Source organism: Octopus bimaculoides, chromosome 8 (genome assembly GCF_046866305.1).
Source record: "Octopus bimaculoides isolate indiv1 chromosome 8, ASM4686630v1, whole genome shotgun sequence".
NCBI classification, from domain to species: Eukaryota; Metazoa; Mollusca; class Cephalopoda; order Octopoda; family Octopodidae; genus Octopus; species Octopus bimaculoides.
Window position 1 is genome coordinate 46,320,074 of NC_142935.1, and position 21,246 is coordinate 46,341,319.

The 21,246-nt window shown below is 35.2% G+C and overlaps 1 protein-coding gene and 2 long non-coding RNA genes across 3 annotated transcripts; 1 reads left to right on the plus strand and 2 right to left on the minus strand.

Annotated features, from left to right (window-relative positions):
• The first annotated feature begins 11 nt into the window (after positions 1-11).
• LOC149134386 (uncharacterized) lies at positions 12-5,879 on the plus strand. The gene is made up of 2 exons (XR_016242870.1): positions 12-5,500; positions 5,644-5,879. It is a non-coding gene; the product is annotated as an uncharacterized LOC149134386 (long non-coding RNA).
• Positions 5,880-6,988: 1,109 nt separating this feature from the next.
• Positions 6,989-11,113, minus strand: LOC149134387 (uncharacterized). The gene is made up of 2 exons (XR_016242871.1): positions 7,625-11,113; positions 6,989-7,086 (listed from the first exon to the last, which is right to left on the minus strand). It is a non-coding gene; the product is annotated as an uncharacterized LOC149134387 (long non-coding RNA).
• Positions 11,114-11,718: 605 nt separating this feature from the next.
• On the minus strand, positions 11,719-12,892 carry LOC149134388 (uncharacterized). The gene has a single exon (XM_089355953.1). It carries the CDS (start codon positions 12,755-12,757, stop codon positions 11,723-11,725), a length of 1,035 nt encoding a protein of 344 aa, XP_089212079.1. The 5' UTR covers positions 12,758-12,892; the 3' UTR covers positions 11,719-11,722.
• Positions 12,893-21,246: the final 8,354 nt, after the last annotated feature.

Below are 21,246 nucleotides of genomic sequence, written 5' to 3' on the forward strand. Positions count from 1 at the left end.
TCAAAAATATTTTTGAATGATCGTATAAATGTTTCAGTCTAATTGAAGGAAATTACCCGTAAGTTATCCTCTGGTGTGTAAGTATTGTAAAAACACGCACCAAAAAAAAAAAATCAAGTAAACGTACAACTTTTAAAAGGGCGGAATCAATCAGAAATAGTCGTAGTAACATCAACAACAGTTTACTACCAATAGGTGGTCGTCAGGAAAATGGAAATATAGACAAAAACCAGCTGAGAATTTCAAAGAATTTTTGAATGCATCAATTCAAACTTAGAAGCCTTTTGGCAGAAGTTGGTGAAGTCACTTAATTCTGTTTCCTTTTTTTTTTTTATTTGTTAAACTAAAATTTTCAATGAATGCTTTTTAACACATTGATTGCTACTTGGAGGGATGGCTTGTTCTTAGTGGTTATCATTAGAGTAAAGCTTCAGCGATGTAACCTATAATCATGAGTGACGATTAAATATTTCAGGTAGAAGTAGTAGTAGTAATAGTAATAGTAGTAATAATAGCAGCAGTAGTAGTAGTAGTGGGCGAGTTCAAGATTTTTGTTCTCAAATTTCAGTTTAGTAATTGAATTCGTTTCATATGGTGTCTGTCTCATTAATTTAGAATTGTGAGCAAAGAAGTCAATCTCGTAAATTTGCAGTTGTGTCATTAAACAGTTAGACTTGTGGGCACGAATCAGTATTGCTGTTTCAGTATGCAATTATACACTACGGAGAAAAAAGTGACTAGCATAAAAAGAAAAAAAAAGTAAAGGAAAATATACCTACATGTTATGAAATAAAAAAAATACAGCATAAGCCAATTACGATGAAAATAAAGCGAGACGAAACAATATAATACAATAATGCAACAAGTAGAGTGCTGAAGAATAAAAAACAAAAAAAAACGGGATTAGCTATTTGGATTGTCCTTAAGCAAGTAACATAGTCGAAGGATACATCTGCTCGCTTGATGAGCTGTAAAGGTAAAAGAAAGGTTTTAGAGTGCAGTGGAAGCAGAACAACGCAGAGTGGATGGACTGTCAGAAGTGACATCATAAAAAAGGAAAGGGAGGGACAGAGAAAAAAAAGATAGATGAGAAGATAAAAGGAGAGAAAGACAGGGAGCTGCAGTGTACCATAAGAGAAAATTGGATTGAGTGCACCAGCAATTATCAGTGAAATAAATGGATTTAAACAGTAAAAGTATCTACAAGACAGAACAAATGAAAGGTTAACCTTCATCAGCTATCTCGCTAATGTTTCTGGCAGTTTCGATGCCTTAAGATAAAATCGCTAACTTAGTGGGGTCAACAAGCCTTTGACGGAGAAAAAATGACAGAAAGAAAGCTGTTCCTGAAAAAAAGTAAACCTAAAATATCGCCAAATTTAACCCCAGCATATACATCAATCTCAGTGCTCAACCGATACTTAAAAGGCGAAAGACAAAGTTGACTTCTGCGCAATTATAACTTAAAAGGTAAAGAGCCGAAAGAAATACCACTCAGTCTTGTGTCCGGTGAGTAAACAATTTTGACTGTTTGCCACCTCGGAACAAGTTCTAATACAAAAATATTTTATGCTACATGCGAGGATTCTTGCTAAGAGGATACTTCATACGCAACAAAAGACTGAATGTAGCTAGGATTTAAAATGTATTTGTGAGTTTGAAATGCAATAACTATGCTAAATTGGGTTACTTTAGTAAATTCTGCTGGTCAAATAACACTGTATTCTCCCACGCTCATAATGTTAACATTTAGTGTATGATTCTTTAGTCTGGCAAAGAGGAAATAACACTTAATATTAATTGTTCAACAAATGATAATTTACAGTGGGTTAATTGTAAATTGGACGGATACTCAGTTCAAATGCAAGTGAATTCTGGTGTATCGCGCTCTCTCATTCCGTCTTCGATGTTAACCAAATTATCATTAATCATCAAATCCATTGATAGATATTTAAATTCTTTTCATCGTTCATTACAAGAACAATATAATGAAATTTCTCGCATATGCACGTTATCTGATTCATGCTGGCAGAAACTTAGCTCGGATTAAAAGTGAAGATGAAAAGATCAGCGTCAATTGAACAGATTACTCCTAAATATCGCTGCTCAAGCATATCTGTTAATCATAATACTGTTATTAACGGGCCGACATCACCAGATTCTCATATTAAGGTGGAGCCGTCGCTTGATCATGCGTTACCTCGTGGTAATATTTCGAACAGGTCCGCACAATAAACTGCTCCAATTACTGTTAATAATATTCAGTCTCCATTCTCTTTCTTACTGCTGTTACTACTAAATCATGTTAATTCTCACAACGACTTATTGAGTAAAGCGACATCACCATGTAGGTGGTGCAGAATTGCAAAGTGAACTCGATTGAAATATATACATATATATTATGAATGTGGTTTGTCTTTCGTAGCTGAAGTAATGTTATGCCGATAGCATCCTGCTATTAATATGGCAACGTAGCACGTCAGCAGCCGCTCACCGTATCTATCTAATGGGTCTGTGATATTGATATAGTAACGTTGTTGTGGCATGGGGGTGTTTGCATATTTGCACACAATCAAGACATTTTTATGTGACAACCACGAACAATTCTATGGTGTATTGTTTTTATAACATTTACGAAACTGCCATACTCAGTTATAAGGCGACAACCAGAGATAATTCTAAGGCGTGTTCCCGGTATAGTATTACTGAGCTACGATATTCAGCTGTTAGCAGACAACCAAAGACAGATTTATAGAGTGGCAGCGCCAAGCAGTGATGCGTATAAATACAAGGTTATTACCAGTTCAAATATGCTTGGGGAATATTCGAACCCGATTAGGTAGGTGGAGTTGCGAGCTGATTTAAACTACTTGCCTACAGCGAGAAATTTTCTCCATGACAAAACAGAGTTAAAGGTTTTCTTACGGGTTCGAATATGTTCCAAGTATATTTGGACACCACCTGATGGCCTTAATTACAGTGCGCCGGTCGTTTCTTGTAATGGAAGAATGTATCTTGTAGACAAGCTGAGAGAGATGACCTACGCAGATTGAACATCACTTGGGAAGAAGTATACCGGTTGGCCAGAGACGGAGATAATTAATTGGTGATCACTGATTGCCTGATGTGCCGCTCAAAGGCACAAACAGACCTAAAAAGAAGAAGAAGAATATTTGAACTGGACGCTTTATTTTTATGCTGCATTACTTGTATAACATCGGTGAACTGCCATATTTAATCATTACAGACACCTAAAATGTGAACTTATCTGAATTTTTGTAATTATTGTAAACATGACGTATAGTTTAGCACTATACCTAGCACTTCCCGACCTTCGACCTTTAGAAGGCATTAGCCTGGGTACAAGAAATTGATATGAAGCGCAATCTGGTGTTCGTTAAGAAAACTAAATGTACACGTGATCGTGCAAGCCATAAACAAGGTGAACAACAATAAGATCAGCAAGGAGTTTAGCATACTTGTGGGTGTATACCAAGGCTGAAATCGCAGGTACCTTTCGTTTAATAAGTTTCTCAGACAAGATAGAATAGTTTAAGATCGGCTGTCTGTGGGAACTCCTGTTAGTCGAGAGGAGAAATTCTGAACTAGGAGGCAAAGCCTACAACCGAGAGGTTTCGAAGTAAAGACGGAAAATTCTAAAGTTTTAGATATCTATAAAGAAGACGGGTATCTACTTCCATCGGTGAGGTTATCATGCTTATAATGCAAAAGATGAGTGGGTTGGAACTCTGTACTGTGCATCCTAGCATAAACTATGGATGTAGAAAAGATGCAATGCGATCGCAGGCAGGAGTAGAAGAAAAGATTTCGTATGCATATAGCAGACGTGCAGATGTAATTAGCATTAATTATACCAGTAAAATAAATTCTTTGAAATGGTTGGAAGTTTCCGAAAAGTAGCTGTCGGCTTCTGTTGCCTAAATGACCTGCTTAGGAATGGAAAGAACCCCGTGTGAATAGTAAGCAGGTTAGAAACAAGGTAGAAAAAATGTTCAGGAAATTATTATCTTTGCTGGGAACAAAACTCATTTCTCTCCGAGTGAAGGGTGGAATGTTGAATGCTTTGTTGCATAATAGCAAAATATGGGAATTGAATGTGGAGAGCATGCGAAAGATGGAAAGAAATGAAACAATTATGCTCCGCTTAACGTGTAATGTTAGTGAGCATGAAAATCGGAGCAAAATGAATTGAGATGGAAAAGCTGGTTATAAGAGGCCCTAGATACGTGCAAGAGAATAGACTGCATTTGTACAACCATGTAATGCGTAGAGAGGGTGACGGTAGGTAAATAATAGCTAAGCGTTCCAAGTAGAAAGAATCTGTGGAGAACGAAGAAGATTTGGAAAATTGGTGAAACCTGAAATTAAAAGATGACAAAGGGTCGAAGCAAGTGTTGAGAAACTCGCGACATCCAATCAATAGTAGTATAAGAAAAACGACCGTAAAATGAAGATGATGATTATGATGATAATATTTTTTCACACACACACGCACAAACATATATATTGTTAACGTCACAAGAACGTAATTTTTCTTCCTTGGAACAGTGGATCTCGAAGCGCACGCAAAGCTACAAATAATAGTATGTAAATACTAGATTAAAGAAGTTAAGTTGGTGCCCGTTTATTGGCGACCGCTGTCATAGCAATACCGTCGTGCGTGCATAACATACTACATGTTTTATGTTCTACTTTATTTTGAAAATTCTTAAAAGACCTGCAAATATACATACGGGTAATAGTGAAAAGAAAAATATGAAGCATTTTTGTGTATTAATAACACAAAACGTCAAGTTATCGGAAAAACTCGACAGCAGTGTAATTCTAAAGTGAGGTGGCTGGCATTGGCACAAGAATTATATATAGCCTTAAGAAACTGAAAAAGAAAATGCTGACGTTCTAAGATGACATTAATAAATAGAAGTGGATAAAAATAGAGAAAAAAAATACATTGCATAGTAAAATAAAAATTTTAATCGTGTGTTGATAGAGTGGTTTCGTTAATATTGGAGTTAAAATGTGTTTCTTGGGGATCAAGATGCAAATAAAAATCTACGACAACGAAGTGAATATTGAAAGTAGTTGTGAATATTTACAAGGTTAAATTCAAAAGTTTTTTTTTAAAGGGATGGCATTTAATGATTAAAGATTTATAGTGATATCTGTTAATTTACACAGCATCCGAGAAATTCATGGATGAGTTTGTAATGATTTTCGCTGATAAAGTCTGAATTGCTGAACAAATGTACAAATTTTGATGAAACATAGTTGTTATTATTGCTTCAGGGAAATATATGCTACAGCTGATGAGCGATCGACACCAGGAGTTTAGGATGCCATGGACAGATTTACCTGTGCTATCGTGTGGTAATGCAGCCAACAGCCATAAATTTGAAGTTGCTGTAGTAAGCAAAAGCCCATCTTCTTGTTGCTTAAAGTTGTGGATACTCAAGCAGTTCATTATTATGCTAACTAAAAGGTATGAACCACTAGGAACACGTTTTTCTAATTGGTTTCATAAACACATCCTATCAGGGTTTCGTACCCATTGCAGGACACAGATACTAGATACTTCGTTCAACATTTTGTTTTTCTTGAATATCTGTTCCATTTATCTTCCAGGTGTCCCGATCAGAAATAATATTTACGTATCGTACTCAACCCTGCACAACTACAACGTCATTAATTCTTGTATGCAATTAAGGCACACATTAGTTATTGAAGGCTAAACATCCTTTCTACTATAGGCACAAGGCCTGAAATCTTGGAGGAGGGTGCAGTCAATTGCATGAATCCTAGTGCTCGACTGGTACTTATTCTTTCAACTCTGAAAGGACGAAAGGTAGAGTCGACTTCGGCGGAATTTGAACTCTGAACATATGAAGAATAAATATAAAGTCACTTTTTTGAATTGTAATGCTAGCAGCTAAGAACAGAAGCGGAGGTGTATGGAAAATTCCTAAAATAAAGAACTTGCTATAAAGAATACTGTGTATGAAGTACTAGATGCGTGATATCAAATAACAGTGAAAAATTTCCCTTAGACAATATGAAGAAAATGTTTAAAATTATTGATGGATTAGAGAAATGTATGTACATCACAGAAGAAATCCTGGCAGTGTAGAATATCAAAGAAAGACATCTATGACAAAAAAAAAAAAAAGAAAGAAAAGAAAATCCTTGATTTCATTTGAGAAATCTTTAAAGCCCCATCAAGTTGTAATGTTTGCTACCGAATTTACTTTTGTTTTTTAAAAAGCGATCATTACCACTTTTGGTACAGCTGTACCTAATGCTGTAAAAGAAAACATTAACTTTGCTTTAAATCTGAATTTCATCTCCACATAAATTTATTTAAAATATATTTTATTCGTACAGTAGGATTTTAAAATATCAAATAGTGGAAATGTTTTGTTAGAATTATTTCTCTATTTTACAGCTTTACTATCTTTTCTTTTTCTTTCAAATTTTTCGCTCTTATTTCTGCGATCTTGGAATATAAAATACCGTTTTTACCTTCACAAAAAAATAATTTCCAAATGAATTTTCTCTTCCATTATGTAGTAAATTCATTTGCTGTGAATTAGACTTGCCTTGTGATAGCGAAGCCTTGGCCATAAATACTCCAAGCTATATGTGAATAATTTTTTTCTCAATTTTCTTTAAAATTATATTTGCTAAAACAATATTGTCTTCACTTGTTTGAAAGTTTTATTACCAAAGTAACATTATTATTGATGCAGTGACATAGCGTGGGCTTTGATCATCCTGTGCGGTAACATAAATCTTTAAATTTAGCATATCTTCGATAACAGCTAACATGCGTTTATAAAGTGGCCGCCCTGTGCGGTTCACACACCCCACGTTACGCTACTGTATCAATGTCATTCATTTGCGAAATAAATAAATTTGCGATCAATTCTAAGATCACCGTTTAGTAATTTAGCGGTTAGGCAAAAAAGACCAATAGAATTGGTACTAGGCTGACAAAGAATAAGTCCTGGGGTCGATTTCATCGACTAAAACATTGCAAGGTGGTGCTCCAGCATGGCTGCAGTCAAATAACTGAAACAAGTAATAAAAGAATGTCACTAATTTAACGACCCAGTATACGCAACGGAGACAGTATTAAATCAAAATAACTATATACGTATCATACTTAATGTATACACACTGCCAATATGCCAGTTACTGAGTATTTGCACTGAGATAACATCTCTTATGGACCTACTGTGTTCTCTCCTCTCTGATAGTTATTGCTTTTTTACCACTGCATATAGATGAGATGTAATATCGATAGCATGTATACATTACGCATGATACATAGATGACCATACTACTTTCATACTTTCGGTCATCCAAAATCGCTCTTGCTTCTATAGTTCAAGCTTTCTGTCTTATAGCAATGAAAATTAAAATTTTCCATAAAAATTTTAAGTCAATATATGTTCCAAATATTAATATAATTAACAGCAAAGTTATTTTACTGTATTCTTCATTATTTCTGAAATTAATTTAAATAAATTAGAAGTGTTTCAACAAAAATATCTAACGAAAAGTTGAAGAAAAAAGGTGGATTTCAGGTAAGTGATTTGAACTTTACTGTTTGTTCAGGTACATCTGCCTGGTATTTCTGTCTTTATTAGTTCAGGGAGATCTGCCCGATAGAGCAACCAATGCTGTTCAACTTTAGCAAACCGATATCAAACACTGGAACTTATAATTCGTTAAATTTTTTCATAAATTCATATTTTCTATCTTATAGATATTTAAGTTATTTCCTTTTGCATTTATTTCATGGTCTGCCTTGCCACCCAAATGCTGGTAGTTTCGCTGAATGTAATCATTAAGCAGGCCCTGGCTCGGGTTAATATACCCCCAGTTCTGGAGCTGCCGGTATTATTCAGAAGTGACGGGAAGGGACCAGATGTTTTTACCCTTTGTCCCTGGGTAAGATGTAGGTGCCTCATCTAGGACGCCACTGTCTGTGGCTCCTTTGTTTCATCCCACATCATGGATGCTGTGGCAGATGAGAGTGTCATCGCTTGTGTAGTCGAACGAAACAAAACCCTGAAGTATCGGGACCTGTCAGTGAACTGTCTCTTCCAGCCTGTGTTGTTTGAAACGTTTGGAAGGACTGGGCCACTAACTTGTCATCGTTGGCGGCTCACCTTACCGAGGATGCCCGTGAGGGTACTTGACTGTTCCAATCGACTAGTCCCCTCCCCCAAAATTTTAGGCCTTGTACCTATAGTAGAAAGGATTGTACTTTTTGGTTATCTCATCCCCATTAAAAAATTACCATTAAAAAAATGGGTTATCTCCCCACTAGGAAGTTGAATTTATGTGGCGACAAGAGATTGGATTAAAATGGTTCGATCCTTTTGATTTAATACTTCGTTGACGCTTGGCCTCCTAGAGAGGCATGCTATGATTTGTTATAAAAATGTCATTAGATTTGTGGTGGCTTCATGCAGGCATGGCGTGGATTCGATCCTCGATCGCCAAGACAGCATCTAGTAAATGTAACTACGTCATTCACAGAAAAACTATTGTTTTATCATGAGAAAAGTAGTGTTGTTGAACTGTTAAGTGAAATTTGGCGATCGAGAATCGAATCCACGTCATGCCTGCACGAAGCCACTACATTCAATAACATGTCCTTTTTATTTTTTTCCGCTTTCATGTTTATTAATTAAAAAATTTTTTCTTTGCTTTATTGAGGGTTAAACCATAAGTACCGATATTTTTTATAAAACGGTGGGGAGATAACCAAAAGGTACTGAAAGGATTATATATGTTTCATATGATTGATTTTAATAATATTATGAAATCATTTATTGTTATTCTTTTCACATTTGTAAATATCCAAATGATATCTAAAAAGAAACTGGAGGGAACGTGACTTCAATTAAAGCGTTTCACCTTACATTTGGGAATGCTTTAAAAGCAAAAGAGAGCGAGGAACGGCTGTAGTTGATGAACATAAAACAGAAGTAATGCGCAGTTATTTTATTTGATTTTTTCTAGTCATTTTCTACTAATCAGACAACTTCCGCCTGTAAATCGTCCTTACAAGACAGACTTGCTGGAGCCTACGTACCTTTCTAAAGGAAATATTTTTTCGTAGACAGCCAGTCTATTTCAGTATCTACAAGAGCCCACGCCATTCAAAATCAATGCTCTCTCTCTCACACACACATTATCAAAATAATACATTTTTGTGCTCATTAACATACACTTTATAGCAAGACACACAAATTGATTTTATGCTCATATCAATTGTTGTTTGAAATATTGTCTTGAATTTTTCTTTGATTATTTCATATTAATTTTCCCCCGAACATTTTTGTAAATATGAACTCTGTCTCATCCAGACATTATCTAATTAAACACTTTTGTAAATATGAACTCTCTTTCATCCAGACGTTATTTAATTGAACATTTTGCTACGAACTACTATTAATTTCTGTTAACTTCATTGCAGATTATAAAATGAAATTTTTATGTATTTTCATGAGTCAGTAATGCGTTCATTTCATATGGCTATTCGCTATTGTTACACACACTATTCTCTATGTTGTTATTCAACATATTGTGCTACATTTTCGATTTATTTTAATACTCTTTGGATCTATTGTAATCAGCATATTTTTTGTACTGGATGTAAATGACCCTTGCTGTAAGAATTATTCTGATCGTTTGTTATCTCTTTCAATTCTGGAAACACCATCTTAATTCATTTTTGATATATATATATATATATATATATATATGTATATATTGTAAAATCAACAAAAAAGTATCCCATCTAGTGGGAGATAAATGTTATTTAATAAGCTCAATATATATTTTTATGAGCTACTATTAGTTTCATGCGATGAGAACAGCTCAGACAGCATTTTTAAACACATCTGGTGCTTTCACGCAATCCTCAGGCTGTGCCCACGTGGCATAATAAGCTAAAAAGAGAACGAAGATGTGGAAGGAAGATGCAAAAAACCGGAAAACGAAAAAGAAAACAGCAAAAAGCAAGAGGGTAATAATTAGAGTTATTTCTCCTTTGACCGTAAAGTCATAAGTCTGAAAGGATTGTGGCCTAAAATCTGCTATACAGCTGCTCAATCCGGAGAAGGTGGTACTTTCTAATTCGCCAACAGAAACTTATCCGTACGTTTACAACTCTAAAAATGTCAGATCTGGAATTCAGCAGCGCGGTAGAGTTCTTAGATCTGAACAGAATCTGTGATCTTTCAGTTACGCATAGCTTACATTTTTTGATCCGTTGACATACGGTTTAGACTTTTCAATTATTTTCCACTTTATTGTATGTAGTGTGGCGTTAGACTTCAAACCACATATGTGGCTAGCCAACTTAGTGGTTTTACCTTTGTTCTTGTGTCGGAAGTAAGATATGTGGTTAGCCTAGGGATTTTTGAAGTTACCTTCAGATTGCCCAGTGTAGCATTTCTTATCATCTAGCATTGCTGTAATTTCTGTTTCATATATGACATTTAATCATGCATCTCTGGTGGAGTGGATAGGTTCCTGGGTCACGAGAGTTACAACCAGGAGTAGGCACTTGGTGGTGTTTGTGTGTAATGATGTTTTTCATATCGGGACAACAGCTATATAATAATTTAACTGAGCGCCTGTTAAATTTTTTTCTGTGCCTGTGATTTTCAGGAAAATGAATGTTCGAGAGAGACAGGAATCTTTTACCGAAGTTGGTTTTAATATTAAGGGAAAGGTGTGGTCTATTGTTATTATTCGTATTATTATTAGAGGTGTTACATATTAATTCATCTTTAAAGCCATTATTGGGCGTTGTTGTTGTGGGGTGGGGTGGGGGCTGCCTTCTCGAAAATTTCTTGAGAGCAAGAGAGAGAGAGAGAGAGAGAAAGAGAAAATCTTCCTTTGCCAACACAGAGCTAAGCAGTGTGTATATTATACCACTAACATAAAAGAGACTATGCACTTCCGACCACCATATCTGAAGAATCATCAATACTGACGCGTGCAATAGTCATCGCGAAGCTGAGGGTAATATTCTGAACAGTTATATGACACAACTATTGCTCGATGATATAAAAATATAACTACTCTGTCTCATACTAAGTAAACTTCTTTTTCTAACTTATGAATAACTAACTGGTTATATATATATATATATATATATATATATATATATATATATATATATATATATATATATATATATATATATATATATATACACTGAGGGTGATAAATTGAATATTAATTTCAATTTAAAACCAGTGGTCTAGCATATAAAAATATCTGATAATTCAGAAAAATGGTATTACATGCGTATAAGATGGGATAACCACTAGGTGGACATCCCTTCTTATACGCATATATATATATATATATATATATATATATTGTGTGTGTGTGTGTGTGCATGGGAAATATATATATCAAGGATTACTTCTATTGTAAAGAAGCACTAATATTACAATATCTAAGTTTATATGCTTCTATCTATATAGTTATGTATGTATATATATGTGTGTATATATATATATTTATATATGTATATATATGTGTGTATATACAGGGTGGGGCATAAATACTGTTACAAAATAAAACACAGATTTATCCCGACAAAAATTTATTTAACAACCCTCTATTACAAAATATGCTTTGCAAATGCCCAAGGAACAATATGGTGTCACTTTTATTCAAAATGTTTACCTCGTGCCTTCACAACACTACGAAGTCTTTTTGGGAAGTCATCTATAGCAGCACGCACAACATCTAAGGGTATTTTATCCCAGCACTTGGTCAATTTTTTCTTTAGAGCTTCAATATTTTGGCAAGCAGTAGAGCAGGCTTCATTCTCCAGAATTGACCACAAAGAATAATCAAGAGCGTTAAGATCAGGTGATGAGAGAGGCCATTCTTCTTTGCTGATCCAGGACGGACAGTTGTCTCTACACCACTGTTGTGTTAATCGAGACGTGTGGCTCGTCGCCCCATCTTGTTGGAAAGTCCAAACTTCATCACCGCACACCGAATTGCACCATGGTATCAACGCGCCTTCCAGAATGTCCTCGATGTACTGTTCTTTGTTTATCTTGATTCCTTGAAGGACAAAAACAAGTGGAGTTTTCCTTCTTTCAGAAATGGCTGCCCAGACCATCACTGATGCTGGTTTTGGGGTTCTGAAAACCTTTCCTGCATTACCAGGTATTGCCTCAATACTTTTAGCAAGGATTCGGTCATTTTGATGATTGTGAGACTGTTGAACTGAGAATAACTTTTCATCACTAAAGATGATGTTACGGAGCGTGCCATCTTTAGTACGGTTCAACAAGAGTCTGCTTCTGCTGAGTCTCTTTTCAGTTGTGGGCGTGGAGAGAAGCTGTCTCTTTTGGAGTTTATAGGGTGACAACTTTAAGTCACTTTTGCATATCCTCCGCATAGTCCTTGGCGATGTTTGTGCTTCTTTTGCCATTCTCCTCATGGATCTTCTTGGATTTCGTCTGATTTTTTCCCTAAAATTTTTGATGAGTTTTGGTGTTCTGGAGGTGCGGGGACGGCCTGATCTTTGTCTATCTTTGATCGAAGAAGTTTCCTGGTAACGATCAATCGTCCTTTTTATCAACATTCTGTTAATTTTGAGGTTTTTCCCTAACTTGAATATTTCAGGTGGACGCATGCCCTTCTCATGTTGCTCTATGATGAATTTTCTCTTCCATTCAACAGACATTGCAACAAAATTTTAATATTTAGTTTCTGAAATACAAGAAAACATATAATAAACTATCATTTAACTCAAATAAATCATTAGAATTCTTTGAATATAATTATGAAAAATAGTTTTGAACTTTTGTAACAGTATTTATGCCCCATCCTGTATATATATTTATATGTATGTATGAATATATATGTATATATATATATATATATATATATATATATATATATATGTATGTATATTATACAATACAAAACTGGACAATTGAAAAAAAGTTAGATGCCCAGAAATTCAAGGTTAAATCGTAATGTCATTAGACTCTCTTATAAAAAATATGAACATTTTACAAATGTTGCTTCTTATGTTAGTACTTTAAATTCAAAGCATTTTAACAGAAATCGCGCGGGAGTTCATTTATTAAAAAATGCATACAAACAATTAATGAGCACCAGCAGTGTGACAGAGCCAAACGCCAATAAAAAAACTGACCAACTACAATTCACTTGAAGGACATGTGTTCACTACCACATTTTTTCTAACCTTACCGGGTCACAAATTGAAGCAGATGTTTTATTTATGGTTGTAACATGGTTTATTTGTTACATTAATAGGAAAGGTGTTCCTGCAATAGAATTAATAGAAACGATAAGATGAAACAATGTAATAGGACACGTAGGGAAAGTCTTTATTAGCAACTCTACACGGGGCTTGTTTTTGATATGAGTGGGTGCTGAAAAGTTCCTGGCTTTAAGAGTATCGCACAAGTGTATGAACCTAAGAGGGGAATATGTTGAATAAAATCATAATTTTGTATTTTTATTTACCCAAAGTCAGGAACTTTTTAGAACTCCCTCATATTTACGAAGTAAATATTCAGGTGCTGTGTCATGTCTTCTTCAATAACTCTAGATTGAATATGCAGTTGTGAGAACAGTTGTTCCCAAAGCACTTTAAATTGGCAAGAGTGGAGAACGTCATGGCGGATCGGACGTCTCGATACTTTGCGAAATTGGCAGTTAATTTGATTGTGTTCTTGGAAGATTCCAGTCTAACCAGCAAACTATCACATGAACGACAAATTCTTGGTTGCGCACATGTTCAACACTGACTGAACTGTGGCTTGAGATTTGTGTATGGCAAAACGCAGGATCGAATACAATGCTATATTGTAGTTTCAGGATGATCCTTTAGCTGACACACATAGCACCATACATTCATTCTATGATGGACGATGATATAGTGTCTGGGTTAACTCCGCTTTCGACTGAAAGGTATTATAATCCACCTCACTTCATTGAGGTGGGTTGTAATACAGTAATAGATAACAGGATAAGAATAAACCATAAACGAAAGAGGCTGTTGTGGTTGCAATATATATTGTTTTCTTTTGTTTAAATTTTACAGCTAAAATATAAAATAATTAAATATTGCACTTTTCTTTATTGTGCTTTGATTTTAAATACAATATAGATTTTTTGATTTAACAATAAATCTTTTCTATTGATTTATTTTAAACACAAAAGGAAAACGCAAAAGAAATTAAAAACTGTGTCTATTCTGGTGCCATTTTTAGTTGTTCACTCATGCTAACTTTAGAGCCCGATTACAATCTTGTGCACATCACTTGGAAACTCTGTGTGTGTGTGTGTGTGTGAAAGCATGTAACCTAGTGGCGTGGAGTGTTGGCTTCATGATCGTAAGGTCACAAGTCTGAGTTTGGGACCAGATGATACATTGTGTCTTTGAGAAGTGCTTTTTGCTTCTCTTTGCTCTAGTTTACTCTGGAAATAGAGCTCCCTACTGTTTTATCTCTCTCCAGTTGTCAGAAGTGAATATTAAAATTTTTCTGGGTGAATCATATACCATTCAATATAGATGAGGAATTAGTGACACAAGCGTGAGAGATGGAGTGGCAAAGAGCAAAAGGAAATATAGAGAATGAGGGTATGAAAGCTGAACAGCCCTTCAGGAAATTTTTTTCAGAAAGACTTGGGAGGAGGAGAAGGAAGAAGTAGAGGAGATAAAACCATTTGACATAGTAGACAACAAAGAATTTCTATGAGACAACATGCTCCAAGTCAAACAAGATTTAAGAATGGATCAATGATCCGGCTCGACAGGAGGTAATATTTTAGTGGAATGGTACAGTAGATGAAAACTTAAAATCTAAAGGAAAGTCTTGCGAAGATTGAAAAAGATTAAAAGTAAGGAAGGACATCTTGAAGCTATAAAAAAAAATAGACGTCAAATAGAGGGCGTATGGAGAGAAACTGAAAAAGAAAGTTACCTGATATTCTGTAACGGAAGTGGGTGGTGCAGTTGAGCCGTGAGGTGTTCCGTATTGCAAAGCAATGTATTCTATAGATTGATAGGGATGTTCTTGTCCTCACTGACATTGAGAAGAAAGAAACTTGGAAATGTTTCTAAGGTAGGTTGTTAATGGAGAATGCTACAGCAGTTCTTGAATTTGATATCTTTACGGTCGAAAGTGCGATTGGAGATATAAAAACAAAGAAGGCAATTGGGCAATCAGCAGTAATCGATGAAATGTTGAAATTTTACAGTAAAGTATTAGATGAGCTAGTGACAAAGACAGCCGATCGGGTAGAAGAGGACAGTGTCCAACCAATTACAAGGACAAGAAAAAAGATGCTCCAAGAATAAGAAACTGCAGAGGCATCATATTGATGCACCAAAAGGATGAGAATTATCTTAGAAGACATGCCGTCTTGCTAGTGAAACAGCTACAGGGGAAGTCCTTAGCAAACAACTACATATAGCATTTGTTTATCCAAACGTGGCCTCTTACGGGCTATTACGTTCCGTAGTCTGGTGACCGCTAAAAAACTACATGTTTTGTGAGAACCATGAAAACCAAGTGGAATGATGTTACCAGGCGGGTGAAAGTTGGCAATGTGTTCAGTACGGAATTTGATTTGGCAGTTGGTGATTTTGAAGGCTTGGTTTTCAGCTCTCTCGTGTTTATTATCATTCTCCATGACAAGAAAACTGTTAGTGAGAACTACTGTTTTTCAGTATCTTGGCGGCAATTGTTGACTTTAAAAGAAATTCCAGTCGTGGAAGCAAAACCTTTGTAGTAGTTTGTCATATGTACGTATATATATTGATTTTGATTGTTGTTTGGGCGAGTTCGTAAACGAACGAAAGCGTTAATAGAGGATTATCTAAAATTCTGACTGCCTCTCTTTTCTCAATATACAATATCTGTACACCGCTTCAAACACTACACACACACACACACACAGTTGTCACTAAACGTGACTAGAGTGTTAAAAAACACCTACATTGCAATAAATAAACACTAAAATGCTCTAATGCTGTAGTTAACGGATATGAATGAAAACATATACACTAATTTTGTGTATACACATTAGCAAATCATCCATTAATTTGGATGACGAAAACATATATTCTAACAGCGAAACAGGTCCGGAAATAGGCGAACACCGAGATGGTCTAATTAATGGCGGCAACGGAAATTTCCGAAACTGATGTGTCATTCTTAAGAATTCTCAGTCTGTATTTTTCGGACAATTATGGTCCCTGTTAGTGTATATTTTCATTCATGTGCGTTAATTACAGCATTAGAACATTTCAGCTCTTATTTCTAGCAATGTATGTGTTTTTTAACACCCTAGTCACATTTTCTGATAATCATAATTGTCCTTTTTGGTGAAACATTGCTACCTGCTGTTTACATTATATATATATAAAACTTGATCTTGAAAATGAAAGCTCATACTGTTTTCTAAGATTCACGCAAGTGACTCTTTTACTTGTTTCAGTCATTTGACTGTGGCCATGCTGGAGTACCTTTAGTCGAGCAAATCGACCCCAGGACTTATTCTCTGTAAGCCTAGCACTTATTCTATCGGTCTGTTTTGCCGAACCGCTACGTTACGAGGACGTAAACACACCAGCATCGGTTGTCAAGCGATGTTGAGGGGAAAAACACACACACACACACAAAAACACACACACACACATACATATATACATACGACGGGCTTTTTACAGTTTCCGTCTACCAAATCCACTCACAAGGCTTTTGCCCAAGGTACCACGCAGTGGGACTGAACCCGGAACCATGTGGTTCGTATGCAAGCTACATGGATTTAAATATACCAGTGAGAATCAATTCATAGTTGGTTCGACTACTGGGCTGGCTGTCACATTTCAAAACCGATGCAATCTGCTGGAGACGTTTGATGACCACGAATGAACAAATATATATACTTTGAAAACGGGAAAAATAAGGTTGAATAATAAGAAACATTGAGCCTCGATGAATGAAAAAGTCTTCATTAAAGATTTGAGGAAAGAAAAAGAAAAAAATCCAGGTTAGAAACACTTTAGAATTTAGGAAACATAAACTAAGTGACTCGAAAATAAAATTCAATGAAGAGCAAACAAGTAAACATCATGAATTTATAATGCTTCGTGAAATTCTTCACCTTTAATAAAATTCTATATACCTTTGGTATTTGAGTGTTATCTTCTCCACCTTGTTTTACGCTTACGTTCTTACACATAATACTTATACATATTTTCATACATAAATACATTTATACATAAACCCATTCACAAATATCTGTGTATATTTCATATATGTGGAGGCTTGTAGCTTAGTGGTTAGGGTGTTACTCTCATGATAGAAAGCTCGTAGTTTCGATTCCTGGGCCAGGCGATGTGTTATGTTCTCGAGCAAAAACATTTCATTTCGTGTAGTTCAGCTAGCAAAATTGAGTTATTCTGTGACAAACGGGTATCCTATCCAATGGCGAGGATTATATGCAGTACAGAAACCGGGAAACTGGCCTTATGAGTTTATGACCCAGAAAGGCCTTTTAAACTTTTCGTCTTTGATATACATTTGTGTGTTGGTTGTCTGTGTGTGTGTGTGTGTGTGTGTGTGTGTGTGTGTGTGCATGCGTGCGTGCGTGCGCGCGCGCATTGTATCTTTCCATCTTTTATCTTTAACTTGTTCCAGTCATTAGATTGTGACCATGCAGGTGCGTCACCTTGAATTTTTAGTCGAATGGATCGACTTCAATATTTCTTTTAAAGCCTATTTTGCTAAATCGCTAGGTTACGAGGTGATAAACTCACCAACGCCGATTGTCAAGCAGTGGTAGCGGACAAACACGGACACAAAGACACACACACACACAGTTGTATATACATACATATATTTCTCCTTTGCGTTACCTCACATACGTCCATTTGACGGCCAAAATGCCTTTTAATGTTGTATATGTATAATTATTCTTTTTCTGTTGTATCTGTATAATTATTTTTTGTTGCATACGTACAACTGTTATATCATTTTATTTGTTATGTTTGTCTTTGTCCTTGTTGTATATGTTCTTTAGCTATTCCTAGAAGCTTTCTGCTATAGCACTGCCAAGACAGGGTGGTGTTAATGTTAAAAGCGCGAAACCACTAGGATCTCTTGAACATTGATCGATAAGGAATCAGCAGCAAATTTTCTGTGCGTTATGTTTTTGTTAAATTTTTGCGTTTGTTAGGCGCAGGAGTGGCTGTGTGGTTGGTAACTTGCTTAACAACCACATGATTCTGGGTTCAAACCCACAGCGTGGCACCTTGAGCAAGTGTCTTCTACTATAGCCTCGGGCCAACCAAAGCCTTGTGAGTGGATTTGGTATATATATGTGTGTGTGTGTGTGTGTATATGTCTGTGTTTGTGTGTTTGTGTGTGTATGTGTGTTTGTGTGTCTGTGTTTGTCCCCCCCCCCCAACATCGCTTGACATCCGATGGTGGTGTGTTTACGTTCCCGTAACTTAGCGGTTTGGCAAAAAGAGACCGATAGAATAAATACTAGGCTAACAAAGAATAAGTCCTGGGGATGATTTGTTCGACTAAAAGGTGGTGCTCCAGCATGGCCGCAGTCATATGACCGAAAAAAATAAAAGAATAAAAGTATAAAAGAATATATATACATACGATGGGCTTCTTATAGTTTTTGTCTACCAAATCCACTCACACGGCTTTGGTCTGAGAATATAGTTGAAAACACTTGCCTAATATGAACCACAGAGCCATGCACGCACCTGTATGTGTAACAAGATATAAATATCTGTGTGTATACATACATACATACATACATGCATACATATCATCTTTGCTTAAACATGTGGTTTTTCCATGCTTCGATAGTTGAAACAAGCCTATGCAAGACGACACCATATTAATGAACTACTTGTCTACAAAGATCACCCAATGTTAAGATATGCCAAGAAGTCGGAGGATTTATATCAATTTCAATATTTATATAAATATTCTAAGCACACACACACACACTTCCCCATATACATATGCACACATGCATATACAAATACATACATACATATATGAGATTTATATATATATAATTAAAGGCATACATGAAAGTGTTAGTTTCTAAGAACTTTCTATCATTCAAGCAAGTGTTGTTAATTTTCATTTCAACATTTAATATTTGTAAATATTGAGTAATTTTTTTTGTTTGTTATTGTTTTAAGGATGCAATTCACATTTTAAAATTTGCTCTGTTGCGGCTTCCATTGTAGTTTGAAGTTCCTGAATATAAATTAAAACAAATTTATTTACTTCATATTAACTAGTAATGGTAAATCGTAATAAATGAAATATAAGCAAGCTGATAAGAAAATAGCTGTATGTATGTATGAATATATATATATATGCTTGTGGATTGGTAGATATGTAGATAAATATATATGTGGCTTCTGTGTGAAAATAGATAAGAAAGTGTAAGTCGATGATATAGGATAGAATAGAAATATATTACAAGGGAAATGGAAAAATTCTTGCATGTAAGAGACTTTTTTTAAGTAGGAGGTTAATGAAATACACACAAATGAGAGAGAGAGAGAAGGCGAGAGAGAGAGAAGGCGAGAGAGAGAAGGTGAGAGAGAGAGAGAGTAGGTGAGAGAGATAATACCAAGTAAAATCAAAGGAAAACCATTATTATGTTATATGAAAACTGAATCTTTAATGATATAAAATTAAATAAGTAAAAAGGAGGGAAGATATTTTTTGAAGATGTGAAATTTCTGAAAAGAAAGTAAACACATTGAAATAACTATGTATACAGAAACAGAATGCTATATCAATCTCCCCACCTGTTTATCTCTTTATGTATGCATATGTGTGTGTATATGTATATATGTATGTATGTATGTATGTATGTATGTATGTATGTATGTTCGTATGTATGTATGTATTATGTATGTATGTATATGTGTATATATATATGTGTATATATATAAATATATATATATATTCACATACAACAACTCATATTTATAATTAAATATCTTAACAATGTCTATGTTTGTGTAAGTATGTGAAAGCATGTGTCTATTTATATATATAATTATATAAGTACATATGTATGTAGATACATATTGATACATGCACAGAAATGTACTTAAATGCATACATACATATATACATACCTCGTCTACGTTTTGTTTGCAATGTCCTGTACCCAGATATGCACCAATACATACAGGTGGATGTCGATACGCATATACCTGTACGTATATATGCATATACTCTTTTACTATTTGTTTATATATATATATATATATATATACATATATGCGAAAGAACAAGAAGCAGTATTAGTGACATTTAAAAATACTTATTCCTACAACTGTCTCAACAACTCTTACTATTATGTAGTGTTTAAGAATCACGTCATCAGGAACACACACACACACACACACACACACACACACACACACACACACACACTGCTCCAAAGGTTATTTTAGCAGATTATTACAGGAACGATCTCAGCTAATAAAAAATTACTGATCTTTCCAGGAACAATTCATTTTTTAAACAGTGTTCCAACCATCTGGTGTTGCAAGCTTGAGACTGTAATGCTATGTAAGGCAGTGAGTAGGCACAACATTATGGAAGCTGCTGTACCTAGAATTTATTGACATGGAGAAATCCTTTCTTAGAGTCTCTCACGTGATGATCTGGTGGTTGCTGAGGATGCTAGGAATGAACGAATGTACAGGGATGTGATCAGCAAGCTGATAGTTATCAAGGAACCAATTTAGTGCATAGAAAGTGTCCTATAGTGTTCAGTCGTTTTCTCTTTATCATCGTTGCCTTGGCCAAAGCAACGAAGTAAAATAATTTAAGACTGGATGCCCATGACAACTATATTATGATGGCCTCGTTCATATAACTGAATCTGTACTAGGAACAGAAAAGAAATTGCAGGTGAGGAACCTCAGTCTGAAATCAAAAGATCTTAAAGATAACTTGGCGAAAACAATAGTATTGCAAAATGGAAAAAAACAGATTTTATACGAAGGTGAGTCAAAAAGTAATGCCATTTTATTTAGGACAGGTATAATTACCAACACAGGAACATGTATCATACATCAAAATGAAGCTGGTCCTCTGTGGATTACATCCCTATTTCTCAACATAGTCA

Coding starts and splice junctions, on each gene's coding strand:
- LOC149134388 (XM_089355953.1), bottom strand. CDS start 12,757: ATGTCTGTTGAATGGAAGAGAAAATTCATCATAGAGCAACATGAGAAG.